The sequence below is a fragment of the Poecilia latipinna genome, unplaced genomic scaffold (genome assembly GCF_001443285.1).
Source record: "Poecilia latipinna isolate Pla-1442-1.1 unplaced genomic scaffold, P_latipinna-1.0 Scaffold1275, whole genome shotgun sequence".
NCBI classification, from domain to species: domain Eukaryota; kingdom Metazoa; phylum Chordata; class Actinopteri; order Cyprinodontiformes; family Poeciliidae; genus Poecilia; species Poecilia latipinna.
In genome coordinates, this window is record NW_015113891.1 from 124095 (window position 1) to 135380 (window position 11286).

The 11286-nt window shown below is 36.5% G+C and overlaps 1 protein-coding gene across 1 annotated transcript in view; it reads left to right on the forward strand.

The window, feature by feature from the left end:
- Window positions 1–8510, forward strand: part of LOC106961176 (uncharacterized) — a 22505-nt gene extending 13995 nt beyond the window's left edge. The window contains exons 7-11 of the mRNA XM_015054725.1: window positions 804–1563; window positions 5257–5576; window positions 5761–5825; window positions 6099–6192; window positions 6549–8510. Coding sequence (XP_014910211.1) covers window positions 804–1563; window positions 5257–5576; window positions 5761–5825; window positions 6099–6192; window positions 6549–7543 — 2234 coding nt within the window. The 3' untranslated portion in view covers window positions 7544–8510. The remainder of the gene's footprint in view (window positions 1–803; window positions 1564–5256; window positions 5577–5760; window positions 5826–6098; window positions 6193–6548) is intronic.
- Window positions 8511–11286: the final 2776 nt, after the last annotated feature.

An 11286-nucleotide genomic window follows, 5' to 3' on the forward strand; every position in this document is an offset into this window, starting at 1 on the left:
AATTGCAATTGTTTTTTTTCCTTTTTCTCTCTTTTTTTTTTTTTTTTTTTTTTTTTTGCAGAAATTCACTCCTGGCCATCATACCCCAAAAATAAGCATGGACATATTTATTCTCACTGTCTGGAATTAAATCAGAGGAAACTTTTCTTGTTTTAGGTCAGTTAGACTCACCAAAATGATTTCTATTTACTAAATTCCAGAAAACTTGGCAAAAACATTTAAGAGATTTTTTTTGTAACTTTCTTTGATTATATTGTTTAGGCATTTAAATTGAGTAGAAAGATAATCGACCTTAACATGATTTATTTGGATTTTTTCCAATGTAATAATGTGTCAATGAGTTGTTGAAATAAAAGGTTGGCTTATATTTTAGAACGTTAAATAACAGACTTAAGTTTATTTGATTAGAACAGTGCATGTTAATCAACATTACCACATTATTTTCAAATTATTTTGGTGGAAATTTACTCTGCCAAAAAAAAACGTAACTGAATACTTACTGTAAATATTCAGGAATTAGCACAATGGCTAAATTTTCTAACTTGTCCCAGCTTTTTGCTTGCCCCAAAAAACAAAACGCCATAATTCACAGGACAGAAACAAAAACATCAACAAAAGAAAACATTTGCACAAGAAATAATAAACCAACAAACAGAATAAAATACCAGTTAGGTGTGTGAGACATTTCTAAATTTATTGAGAAAAGTCTACAAACCCAGAGAAAAGCACACTTTTTTTAAAAATTTAAATCCAGAACATGATTTTATGCAAATTTTTTATATATATATTTTTTTATGATAAAGGGACGACGACAGACATGCTGGAGGCCCATCACCTGATGTTCTCAGTGTCCGACAATCAGCTAATGGAGAGCTACGTGGAAACCAGTGACGGACCAACAGCTGCGGACGAGCCGTTTCCCGCCCCGGCGTACACTCACTCCATCAAAGAGGAGCCGCTGGCGGTGAAGCTGGAGCCCAGCGACGAAAACTTCCTCTCTGTGTCTCAGGTGGGGACGGACAACAGAGCCGCAGCAGCAGACAAAAGTTTACTGTGGACGTCTGCAGTGGAGGAAAGCATCGACAGCCCAGATCAACCGGTCAGTGTACTTTTACAAGACGTGAAGTACCACCTCAGTTCTCCTGCAGGGGGAGCCAGTGAGCAGCAGTGCTTCACCTCACCCATAAAGGATTTGGCTTTTATAGACAACAAAGCAAAGGAGGATCCATTTTCGGCTGTGGGATTGCAGCAAAGGACTTCAAATCTAAGTCACGATCTGGCTGGAAGGGATTTCTGCTCGGAGAGCGGCGAGGGCGTGAACCAAGATGGCATCTACGAGTTTACCCTGAGAGCATCGGACAGCTTCGAGGACAGCTGCAGCGCAGACCCTGCCAGACAGAACTACATCTGCTCCAGCTGTGGGCAAAGCTTTGACAGTTTCCATATTTTCCAGGAGCATCAGTGTGAGAAACTCCCAGAGCAGCCGTTAAGCTGCGAGATGTGCGGAAAAACTTTCAACCAGCTGAGCATCCTGAAGCTGCACCTTAAGCTACATGCTAAATAAATATGCCGCTTTTATATTAGGTGCATTTTCACTGTCTTTCACTGTTTTTAGCTGCAAGAAAAAAAAAAAGATAAAACATTAATTTTACTTGTATTAGCCACATTTTTGTCACTTTAACTGTATTTGTTTTTTTATAAAGAAAAATCAAAGAAAATGTAAAGAATTATTAATACCTCATGTTTACCAACATCATTTCTGCTTTTTGTCTGTTTTTGTCTGTTGGTAAAATGTAAGAAAAGAAATCTGTTTATTTCCAAGAAACCTTCTGGAAACTTAAAGCTTAAAATCACATTTGAATCATCTGCTTATTACTTGAGACCATATTCCTAAGATATTTACAAAAAATACATATTTCCTGAAATATGAGCCCATTGCACAGCTGTGACAAAAAGAAAGTACAGCTTCTCTCAACTAGACCTTTATGTATAAGGGCATAATAAAAAATTAAATGTTCTTTTTTCCCCTCCATTTATGTACCTTTAAGTTTACAAAATCATTTTCAGTGTTATTTTTAAAACAAAGATGAAGCCAAAATAAAAATGAAAAAGCTTCATGTAGAAACTAAACAAAATTAAAGCCAAGTGGTGCTAATCAACTACACTTGATTGCTTAGTTTTAAGCAAGTGTTTGGCAGTTTGCGGCTTTGTAATTGCGTGTGTGTGTGTGTTAATACAATGTGAGAGAGGAAAGACATCAGTAATGACCTTTGAGAGACAATTGTTGCTTGGAAATTTGTAGTTGATAAAACCGGAGAGAACACGATTATTTCCATCTGCAAGTCTTCCCAGGAGTCAACGTCCCTGAAGAATCACCCACAAGTCCAAATGTTCAATGTTAAAAAAAAAGACAAAAAGCCCAACTCCAGATCAGTTTCAGAGTTCAATATTAAAGATTATTACAGTTCAGTTAGAAACAGACTAAATTAAGCTTTCTTCTTTGAGAGAAAGCAACTTCCTGTGTATTCCAGCTTCTGCCCTCTGTCCAAAAGCACAACTGTTAGTTTAACTGGTGTCTTTAAGGGAGCGTTCACACCAGTCCTGTTTAGTCCTCTTTAATCAAATTCTAGTTTGTTTGCTTAGAAAGTCTAGTTTGTTTGCGGAGGTGGTTCCTAGGTCTTGGTTCGGTTGAAGTGAACTCTGGTGCAGTTCAAATGAATATGTGAACGCCAAGCAGACTAGAGTCTGCTCCAAAAGCAGGAAGCGAACTACAGCGCAGAGCATTCTGGGTAAATACAGTCAAAACAAACATGAAAGTCTAGCGCTAGAGAGAAAGACAAAAGAGAAAGCATACAATCTCTAAAATCTGTCGCTACTCCATTTTTGTTCACATTTTCTAAAAAAGGAAGTTGCATTCAGTGTCTTCTTCAGAGGTTTTTGCATTGTTTCCTTCAGTTGTTCTTGGTGTAGCGCCCCCACAGGTGAAGAGAAGAACAGGTTCTCTTAGGGTTTGGCTTGTTTGACAGTGCAGTGTGAAAACAAACCGCATCAGCTGAAAATGTAACAAATGTTGAAACTTTGACTCCCAATCCAAAGTCTATTGGACTATCAGGTTTGGAAACACCCTAAATTACTGTTATGTGTGAGTGTGTGCATTTTTCTACACTTTTTTTTTTAATTTTGGCTTCATCTTTGTTTATTAAATATTAACAATACAGAATGTGTGTTATTGTTAGTTTAGGTTATATTTAAGCTATTTTAATACGTGAAACTCACCGGATTGTCCTGATATTTAATACCTTGGGAGTGTGTAATTTAAATTACAATGAATTTACATGTTAACTTGGCATCCTTACTGAAATCAAATCAGTCTTTGTATTAAAAAACACAGTGAAGCCCATTTATGGTGAATCAGATTTCAGGTTTTTCCATATTTTAACTGGTGTTGAAATAAGTATTTATATTATAAGCTTTTAAGGTAAAAAAAAATGTTATTCAAGTTACCTTCTGGTGAAAAGTCTGTCCAACTAAGAAAAGCAGATAATCCTGTTTGTCTTATTTTATTCAGTAAATATGTACCAAGGTTGCTAAATTTGTTTCCATGGAAACAGCAAACCTGTAATAATATAAAAGTAAGATTATGTTTTAAGGCTTCAGTCAATGTGAAAATGAAGACTAAATGCTGTTTTTGAACTGTGGAGACATTTTGTATGCATTTGGCATGAATACAGCATTATATTTACACTTTGCACATTTAAATGGATGACTAATGTTTTCTCACCAGAATTCTGACTTTAATTTCAGAATTATTAGATTAATTCTGTCAGAATTATGTCAAAAAAGTCATAATTTTGAGATTTAAAGTTAAACTTTGATCAAACAAACAAAATTTTACCTGACTGATATGAAAGATTTTCTGCTTTTTTTTTGTTATGGTTTGTACCAGGTGACAGTTAAAGTTGTTATTTTCTGGTAAAATAAAGGTACAAAAATAATTTAAACAGCAACAGATTCCATAGTCTGCCTCTTTAGTGTTATTGTCTCTTATAACTATAATGCTTCCTCATTTCTTATTTTATATTTTGTAAACATCTGATCAAATCACTTAGTGACAATGATAATCATTTGTGTTGGATGAATATGTTGAATAAGTATGCATATGGTAAATTTGATGTCTTTTTGTATTTTTTAAATAAACATCAGATGATTTCTGAAGTCTGGGTGGTTCTATTTGTTACACTTTCCCATTATTTCTAAACTGATTTTATTTTATAGAATTTATTTTACTTTTTTTGTATCTATCTATCTATCTATCTATCTATCTATCTATCTATCTATCTATCTATCTATCTATCTATCTATCTATCTATCTATCTATCTATAGATATATAGAAACTTTTTTAAAAGTTACATCAAAACATCTCACTCTTTTCCAAAATTGAGTAGCATAAAGTAAAAGAGCATTTACATGTTTTCTTCTACATTTTTAGCAGAAAATCAAAGTTAATTTTTAACATGTCTATTTTCACAGTATATCAAAAAAGCTCTAAAACACTCTAGGGACTCATCAAACTTTTCCTAAAACTTTGCAAAATTGTTTTCAATCAATCAACTTTATTTATTCACATTTTCTATTATTTATCGTTTTAAAACTACATTTTGTATATATTCAGCTTATCTTTCTTTGATATTAAAATGTGATTAAAGATCTGAGCATTAAACAAAAATATAGCAAAAACAGAATAATTGTGAAATACTTTTTCACATTACTGTATCTCAAATGGTTAATGGCACACACTTCTATACGGCAAATACGTGGGAATATGTTCCTAAAGCATTTGAATGCATGGGAAAAATAATGAGGGAAATATATATCTATAAAAAATATAATATCTTTTAACATACACTGAAAATCCTGAACTCATTTTAAGCTGATTCAAATTCAGGTAAATATAATAGAAAGCAGAATTGTGTTAGGACCCGTCCTTTGGTGTTTACTGTCCCACAAAGAGTTACCTGACCCTACATTTTGGAACCGCTTATCAAAAAAAGCTCAGATATTGCCCTTTTTCTGGACTACTGAATTAAAAGTAAACTACAGCGTCGTTAAGTCACGTTAACTGTTAAGTGGTGGAAACTTTCTTTTCCTCTAGCGGTAAATTCGAGTGCGCTCTTACTCGTGTATTTACGGCAGAGCTCTCCACCACACGGAAGAAAGCTCTAAGCTAGCTGCCACAAACACGCAGGGATGTAAAGCTTGTCTACCACGTCGTCGTATGTTTTGTTTTCAGTAATTTATCGGTACATTGTGGAAAAACGTTGGAATTTACACCTTTTTTTACCTGCTTCCAACATTAAATCTGTGAACATGGCTTCGTGCGTTCCCTTCCAGACACAGTTATCCTCAATAATGGAGGTCCTGGTGAAGGCAGCAGTGGCACAAATCTCCAAGCTGGTGGATGACAAATGTGCCTTCTTGCATCTGGAAATATCCCGCAAACAAAGCGAGAATGAGATGCTGAGGAGGAAGCTGCTGCTGATGGAGAGCAAGAATGCGCAGCTGCAGCGGGGATTCGGTAAGATGCTCAGCTGTTTTGTTTCCTTCAATGTACGAGTTCATCAGTAGCATCACTTCATTAGCCTGTTAAGATACACTGTTTTTGTAAAATCTTTGCACTCAGTTGAATTTTCTTGAAATATATGTGTTTTTGTTCTAGCTGGGGCCTAATCTTAATAGTAAAATCACTTATTTTCATTTAGAAAACTACATGGATCGAGGAACTGATTTAGGAAGAAACGTTTCACATCCCTCTAGAGACTTAAAGGTAAGTGTCTCTTTTTCTCTTTTTCTGTTATTCGAAACTTTGATGTTGTTCTTTAGCAAAATACACATGTATAAAGGCTGAAATTAATTAAAAGGGCCTAGACAAAAATAATCCCCAATGTGAACAACCTGGATTGTTGTAAAGTATGTTAAATTCAGCTCAGTTTATTAAAATCATATTAAATTAGAGTTCCAATTGAAACATATCTCTATATAATAATTCAATGCAACAACCACATATTACAAATGTTAACAGCTAGTTTTGTTGTTGTAGTTTCCTGAGATTGAAGGATCCAGTGTTTCCTTCACAATTAAGGAAGAAAGTCCAGATGAGGCGCTGTGGATCAGTGATTCTGCTGCAGCCATTGGTGAGTACAACTGTTTTTACACAAACACAACAAAAAATAAAGATAAAAATAATGCTTCAGGCACTTTCACAAAAAGGTTTTTCACCCAAATAATCTGACAATTTGATTTGTAAGAAGCTGGCATGTCTAAAGTGGGCGTTATTTCTCTTTTTGATGGATGTTCAAACTGCCTCAGAGTGTCCAAAAAGTTACACAATCTGTACATATATTTGATATATGTAGCATTTTTTAACAACTGAAGTTAGCATAGTTACTTGATTGTGCTATAGAAAGGCACCATGTGGCTGGAAAACACATAATGCTGCCCCTTCAAATCTCTACAGGCAGAAAGTGCTGACTCATGCCTTGTTTTCCAGGTACTGCTGTCCCGTATCCTGCTCAGGAGAGCCAGCAGGTCATCCATCCAGATGTTACCAGACTCAAGCCTGCAGAGTTCAGCGGCCCGTTCAGCTCCGGCCAGCCGCCAGTTGACATCAGCAGCCTTCAGTTCACAGTGAAGACAGAGAAGGAGGAGGACCAGCTGTCCTTCAGACAGGATGGATGCCAGCACCGCGTGGGGAAGCAGACTCCCACCGCCGTCGACTATCCCGTGGACGAGCGGGAAAGTCAGCTTTGGTCATCGCTCATCGAAGGGAATGAAATCGACGCCGGGTTTCCTGATTTCTCCAGCGTGGTGGAGGAATATTCCAGCTCTTTCTCTGAGCACTCGGATGCCACGAACATGGCGTCCAACACCAGCAAGTCGCCCGGTGTCCAGGAGCTGTGCAACGGGGTGTACGGCGGCGAGTATCAGAAGGACGCGCAGCTGTCGCATTTCCAGCCCCGAGCACAGGACAAGCAGAAGGAGCAGCTGTTCCTGCAACGGAGCGGCTCCCACGCCACCCAGCTGGGCCCGCCGCAGGAGGAACGGCAGAGGGAGGCGGGTGCCGAGGACGGAGCGAATGCCACCCAGCCGCCTAACGCCTTCACCACCAGCTGCTTCTACACTCACGCCCCCCAGAAACCCGTTTCCCGCGGCTACGCCTGCTCCCAGTGCGGCAAGTCCTTCAGCCGCCTGCACCAGTTCAAGCTGCACCAGCAGAGTCACAGGAGGAAGCGCACGTTCTGGTGCAGTGTGTGTGGAAAGAGCTTCCAGTGCTCGTCCCACCTCAGCATCCACCACCGGACGCACACGGGGGAGAAGCCGTACGGCTGCGGACAGTGCGGGAAGCGCTTCACGCAGCAGAGCAGCCTGCGGGTGCACCAGCGCACGCACAGCGGCGAGCGACCCTACAGCTGCTCGCAGTGCGGGAAGTCCTTCATCATGATGCACCACCTGAAGCGACACAGGATCATCCACACCTACAGCTGAGGCGCCGGCGGCCGACACAACCAATGAGAGAAGCCAATGAACCACAGATCCTTTGTTTGTTTGTTTTACTGAATCCATCTGGGCTTAGGACTGAGTATTAGGGCCACGCTAAAAACATTAAAAAAAATGAAATTATGAGAATAAAGTTTTAACATTATGAAAATAAATTCGTACAAGAATAAAGTCAAAATAATATGAGAATAATGTCGTAGCATTACAAGACTAAAGGCGTAACATTATGACTTTATTACTATATTATTTTGACTTTAATTTTGTACAACTTTATTCTATAATATGACTTCATTCTTTAAATCCTGTCTTTATTCTCATATTTATTTTATTCTTGTGCTCCTTTATTCCAGTAATATTATGACTTTTCTCCTATTATTTCGATTTAATTCTCAAAATAGTTTGACTTTATTCTAAGATTATTATGACTTCATTATTTTATTCTTATTTTTGTCATTGTTTCTTAGCATGGCCCTAACACTCCGTCGTAGGAATGGGTCCACTTTTTGTTTCATGATGATAAAAAAAGTGACAGTGAGTTGTGTGAGAAATGTCTGAAGCTAGAAATCCCAAAAAAAAAAAAAAAAGCAAAAGATGTGGGACCCTCAAACAAAACCTTCCACCTTTATCTGACTGTTACAGAGAATCTAGACCAGGGCTGTCCAAACCTTTTGTCATCGAGTCAGAAATACTTACAGGCCAAGAAAGCAGAAAAAACTATAATCAAGCTAAAACGTCCATTATTTTGTTTTGTTTGGTTTGTTTTTTTTAATAGGAAAGGAAGGAATGTTGTTTATCATAGATCCAAAACTTAAAAAAAAAAAAAATACTGTTTACTCTATTAAAAGTTAGGCATTTAGTTTTCAAGTTTCTTTTGGACTCAGTTGAATAAATTTATTCTCAATTGTCGGAACAGAATTTGTTTCAACATGTTTGCTACATTTAACCAAGTTTCTAAGTAAAATAAAAGCTGAAGAAGTGAGCTTTTCACTAAAACTCTGGATTGTTGAGGTTCTACTTATTGTCAAAGCTTTGATAAAAACACATTAATGCTTTGTGTTGCACTTAACATTTTTCATTGCATGAAAATTATGTCAGTAATAATTTTACTCTGATTACAGATAAAAACTTTTAGTTTCTGCCATCCAGTTGCGCTGAACCAGACAAATTTGTATCATTCTTCAACTGCAGTTGAGGGCCGAATAAAATCGATGCAAGGGCCACAGTTGGCCCCCAGGCCACACTTTGGACACCCCTGATCTAGAACGTGTTACACACTCCTGTCTGTGAAGCCAGATTGCTGCAAAAAATTAGATCGTATAAAATATGACTTTCAATAAACCTGATTTTGGTAAGAAAGTTACATCAAAAACTGTTTCGTTTGCATTGATAATGTTCTGAATCTTTTTATTTAGTTCCAACATTCAGTCTTCTATGGTTGCAGTTTGTCAACCTGCACACTTTAACTTGCAGAAGTTCTCCTGTTTTATCAAGTTATGAGAACAAATTTCATCCACATCCCTTTTTAAAAAAAAAATAAAAAATTCTTCTCCAATTTGACAAAATAAATCTATTTCAACCTGAAGATAAGTAAACCCTCACCATGACGCTGCCTCCACCGTGTTGTACTGTTTGATGCTGATCTTTATTTCTGTGCCAAACCTCTGCTCCATTGGACCAAAACGCATTCCTCCGAAAAGCATAAATACAGTCACCTAATAAATAGGAATATTATTAAAAGCTCATTTATTTCAGTAACTCAAACCCTTTAAAAAAATACGCACAGATTTTTGTTTTTAAAGCTTATATTTTTATCAATTATGATTTTGCACTTAAAGTTAATGAAAGCAAAACATTTAAGATTAAAATTTTACTTCAGACCAATAAAAAACACGTTATTAATACGTAATTGAGGGCTAAATGAAAAGTATTAAGTTTAAAAAGTTACTTTTAATCTGACAAACGAGCCTCATCCCAACACTGATTCTATTTTCTCAGGTGAGTCGTTTTTGAAACGGTTTGTCTGATTTTTCAGCAGAGGTGTGTTGATGCACCTGTACCTGCACAGAGACGGTTTTACTCTGAGCGCCGCATCCTGTTAGGATTTAAACCGACACGTTGTTCCGTGTTTTATCCCTGTAACACCTGACCTATAGCTCCTTTCTGTTCAGACCTCCTGAAGCATTTCTCAGGTTTTAATGCCAGCATACCAATGTCCACAAAATCCCTTTGTGTTTTACATTAAACAGACCTGAAAAACAAACTCTGTGTTGACTCTGATTTAAAGGAAAAATGTGTTGACCTTTTAGAAATGCTCAGGTCTCTGAGTTTCTGAAGTTACCTTTTTAATTGGAGGTGCACTGATTGTAGTTTTCTGGCCAATCGCTAATCTTTAATTTCATTTTGATACTGTTTTCTCTCTTTTTTTTTTAGAATAACTGATATTGTCAGGGGTTAAATTGTGACAATACACCTCAAAGTCACAATCTTATTTTATTGAAAAACACTGAACAATATCTGTGAAACAATACAAACTTGTATTAACTGCACATGAGGGAAAACTCTCAAATATAAATGAAAAACTTAGAGCTTTGAAATTCCAAACTCAGAAATTTTCCAGTCTAAACATTTTCTGAGATTAACCTCAAAATGTCTCAGTTTTTTTTTTTTTTTTGACAGAAATGTTCTCCTTTTTTAATCTCTGTGTGCAATGGCCGTAAATGTTGTTGTAGACATACAAACAGTGGGGAAGCTGAAATGTTTTAAATGTTTGTGCTAATATTTCACCTTTATTGAAGCTTGTAAAAAAAAGAACAGCAGAGGGCGCTGTGACCCATCATTTGGATGTTAGAAATATCTTTGTTCTTTGCTTATTTCTCATCTGACCAAATCTATAAATCATGTTGATCCACATAACTGGATATTTTCTCTTTTTTTTTTATAAACCCAAGCTAAAAATATGGGTGTGTGAAAGTAGATAATTTTTTCCTGAAATACTAAGAGCAGCTTGTCTGGCCTCATAGTTTTTTAACTTGATTTCCTTCACATTTTGAACAGGTGTGCATAATAAAACTTTTCTTTTTCCCAACTTTGATTCGTGCAAGTAGAAAGTTTCTAATCAGGATTTCAAGCTTTCAATCAGCTTTAAACGTATTTTGCTTTTTGTTTTGCTCGTTTTAAATTAATCTCCTCTTTCTCGAAGCGTTGGCGTCACTCTGCTTGTCCGACCTGAGAGGTTTCTCAGCTCTGCCGGGATCGATCTGTCCTGGTCTGGTCAGCACTTCCTTCTTCTGCAGACGCTATCTAAACAAGTTGTAAAATAAATGAAGCAGCTGTCATCGTGATGTGATTTCAAAGGATTCAGCGAAACGCTCTTGGAAAAACTGGTGTAGATTTACAAAGCAGTAGAAAAACTATTCACCCCTGTAGATTCATATTTTTTTGCTTTTTTTTTGTCCCTCTTGAACGTTTCAAATTATTATGTATATTTTAAAAACTGTGCAAAACACCAACAGCTTTACAAATTCCTGCATATTCCACTGGTAGATTATTTCATTATTTCATTTATAACTAAAACTTTTTCATGAATATAAAAGAATTAACTTAAAACAAAGTGAAAAGTTACTTTTAAGTTAGTTTTATTTTATTTAAAATGTTTATAATTTCACAGAAACTGGACCAAGAATACATTTTGTGTTTTAAACTTAAATCTGACCTAGAAGAGATACTTTATG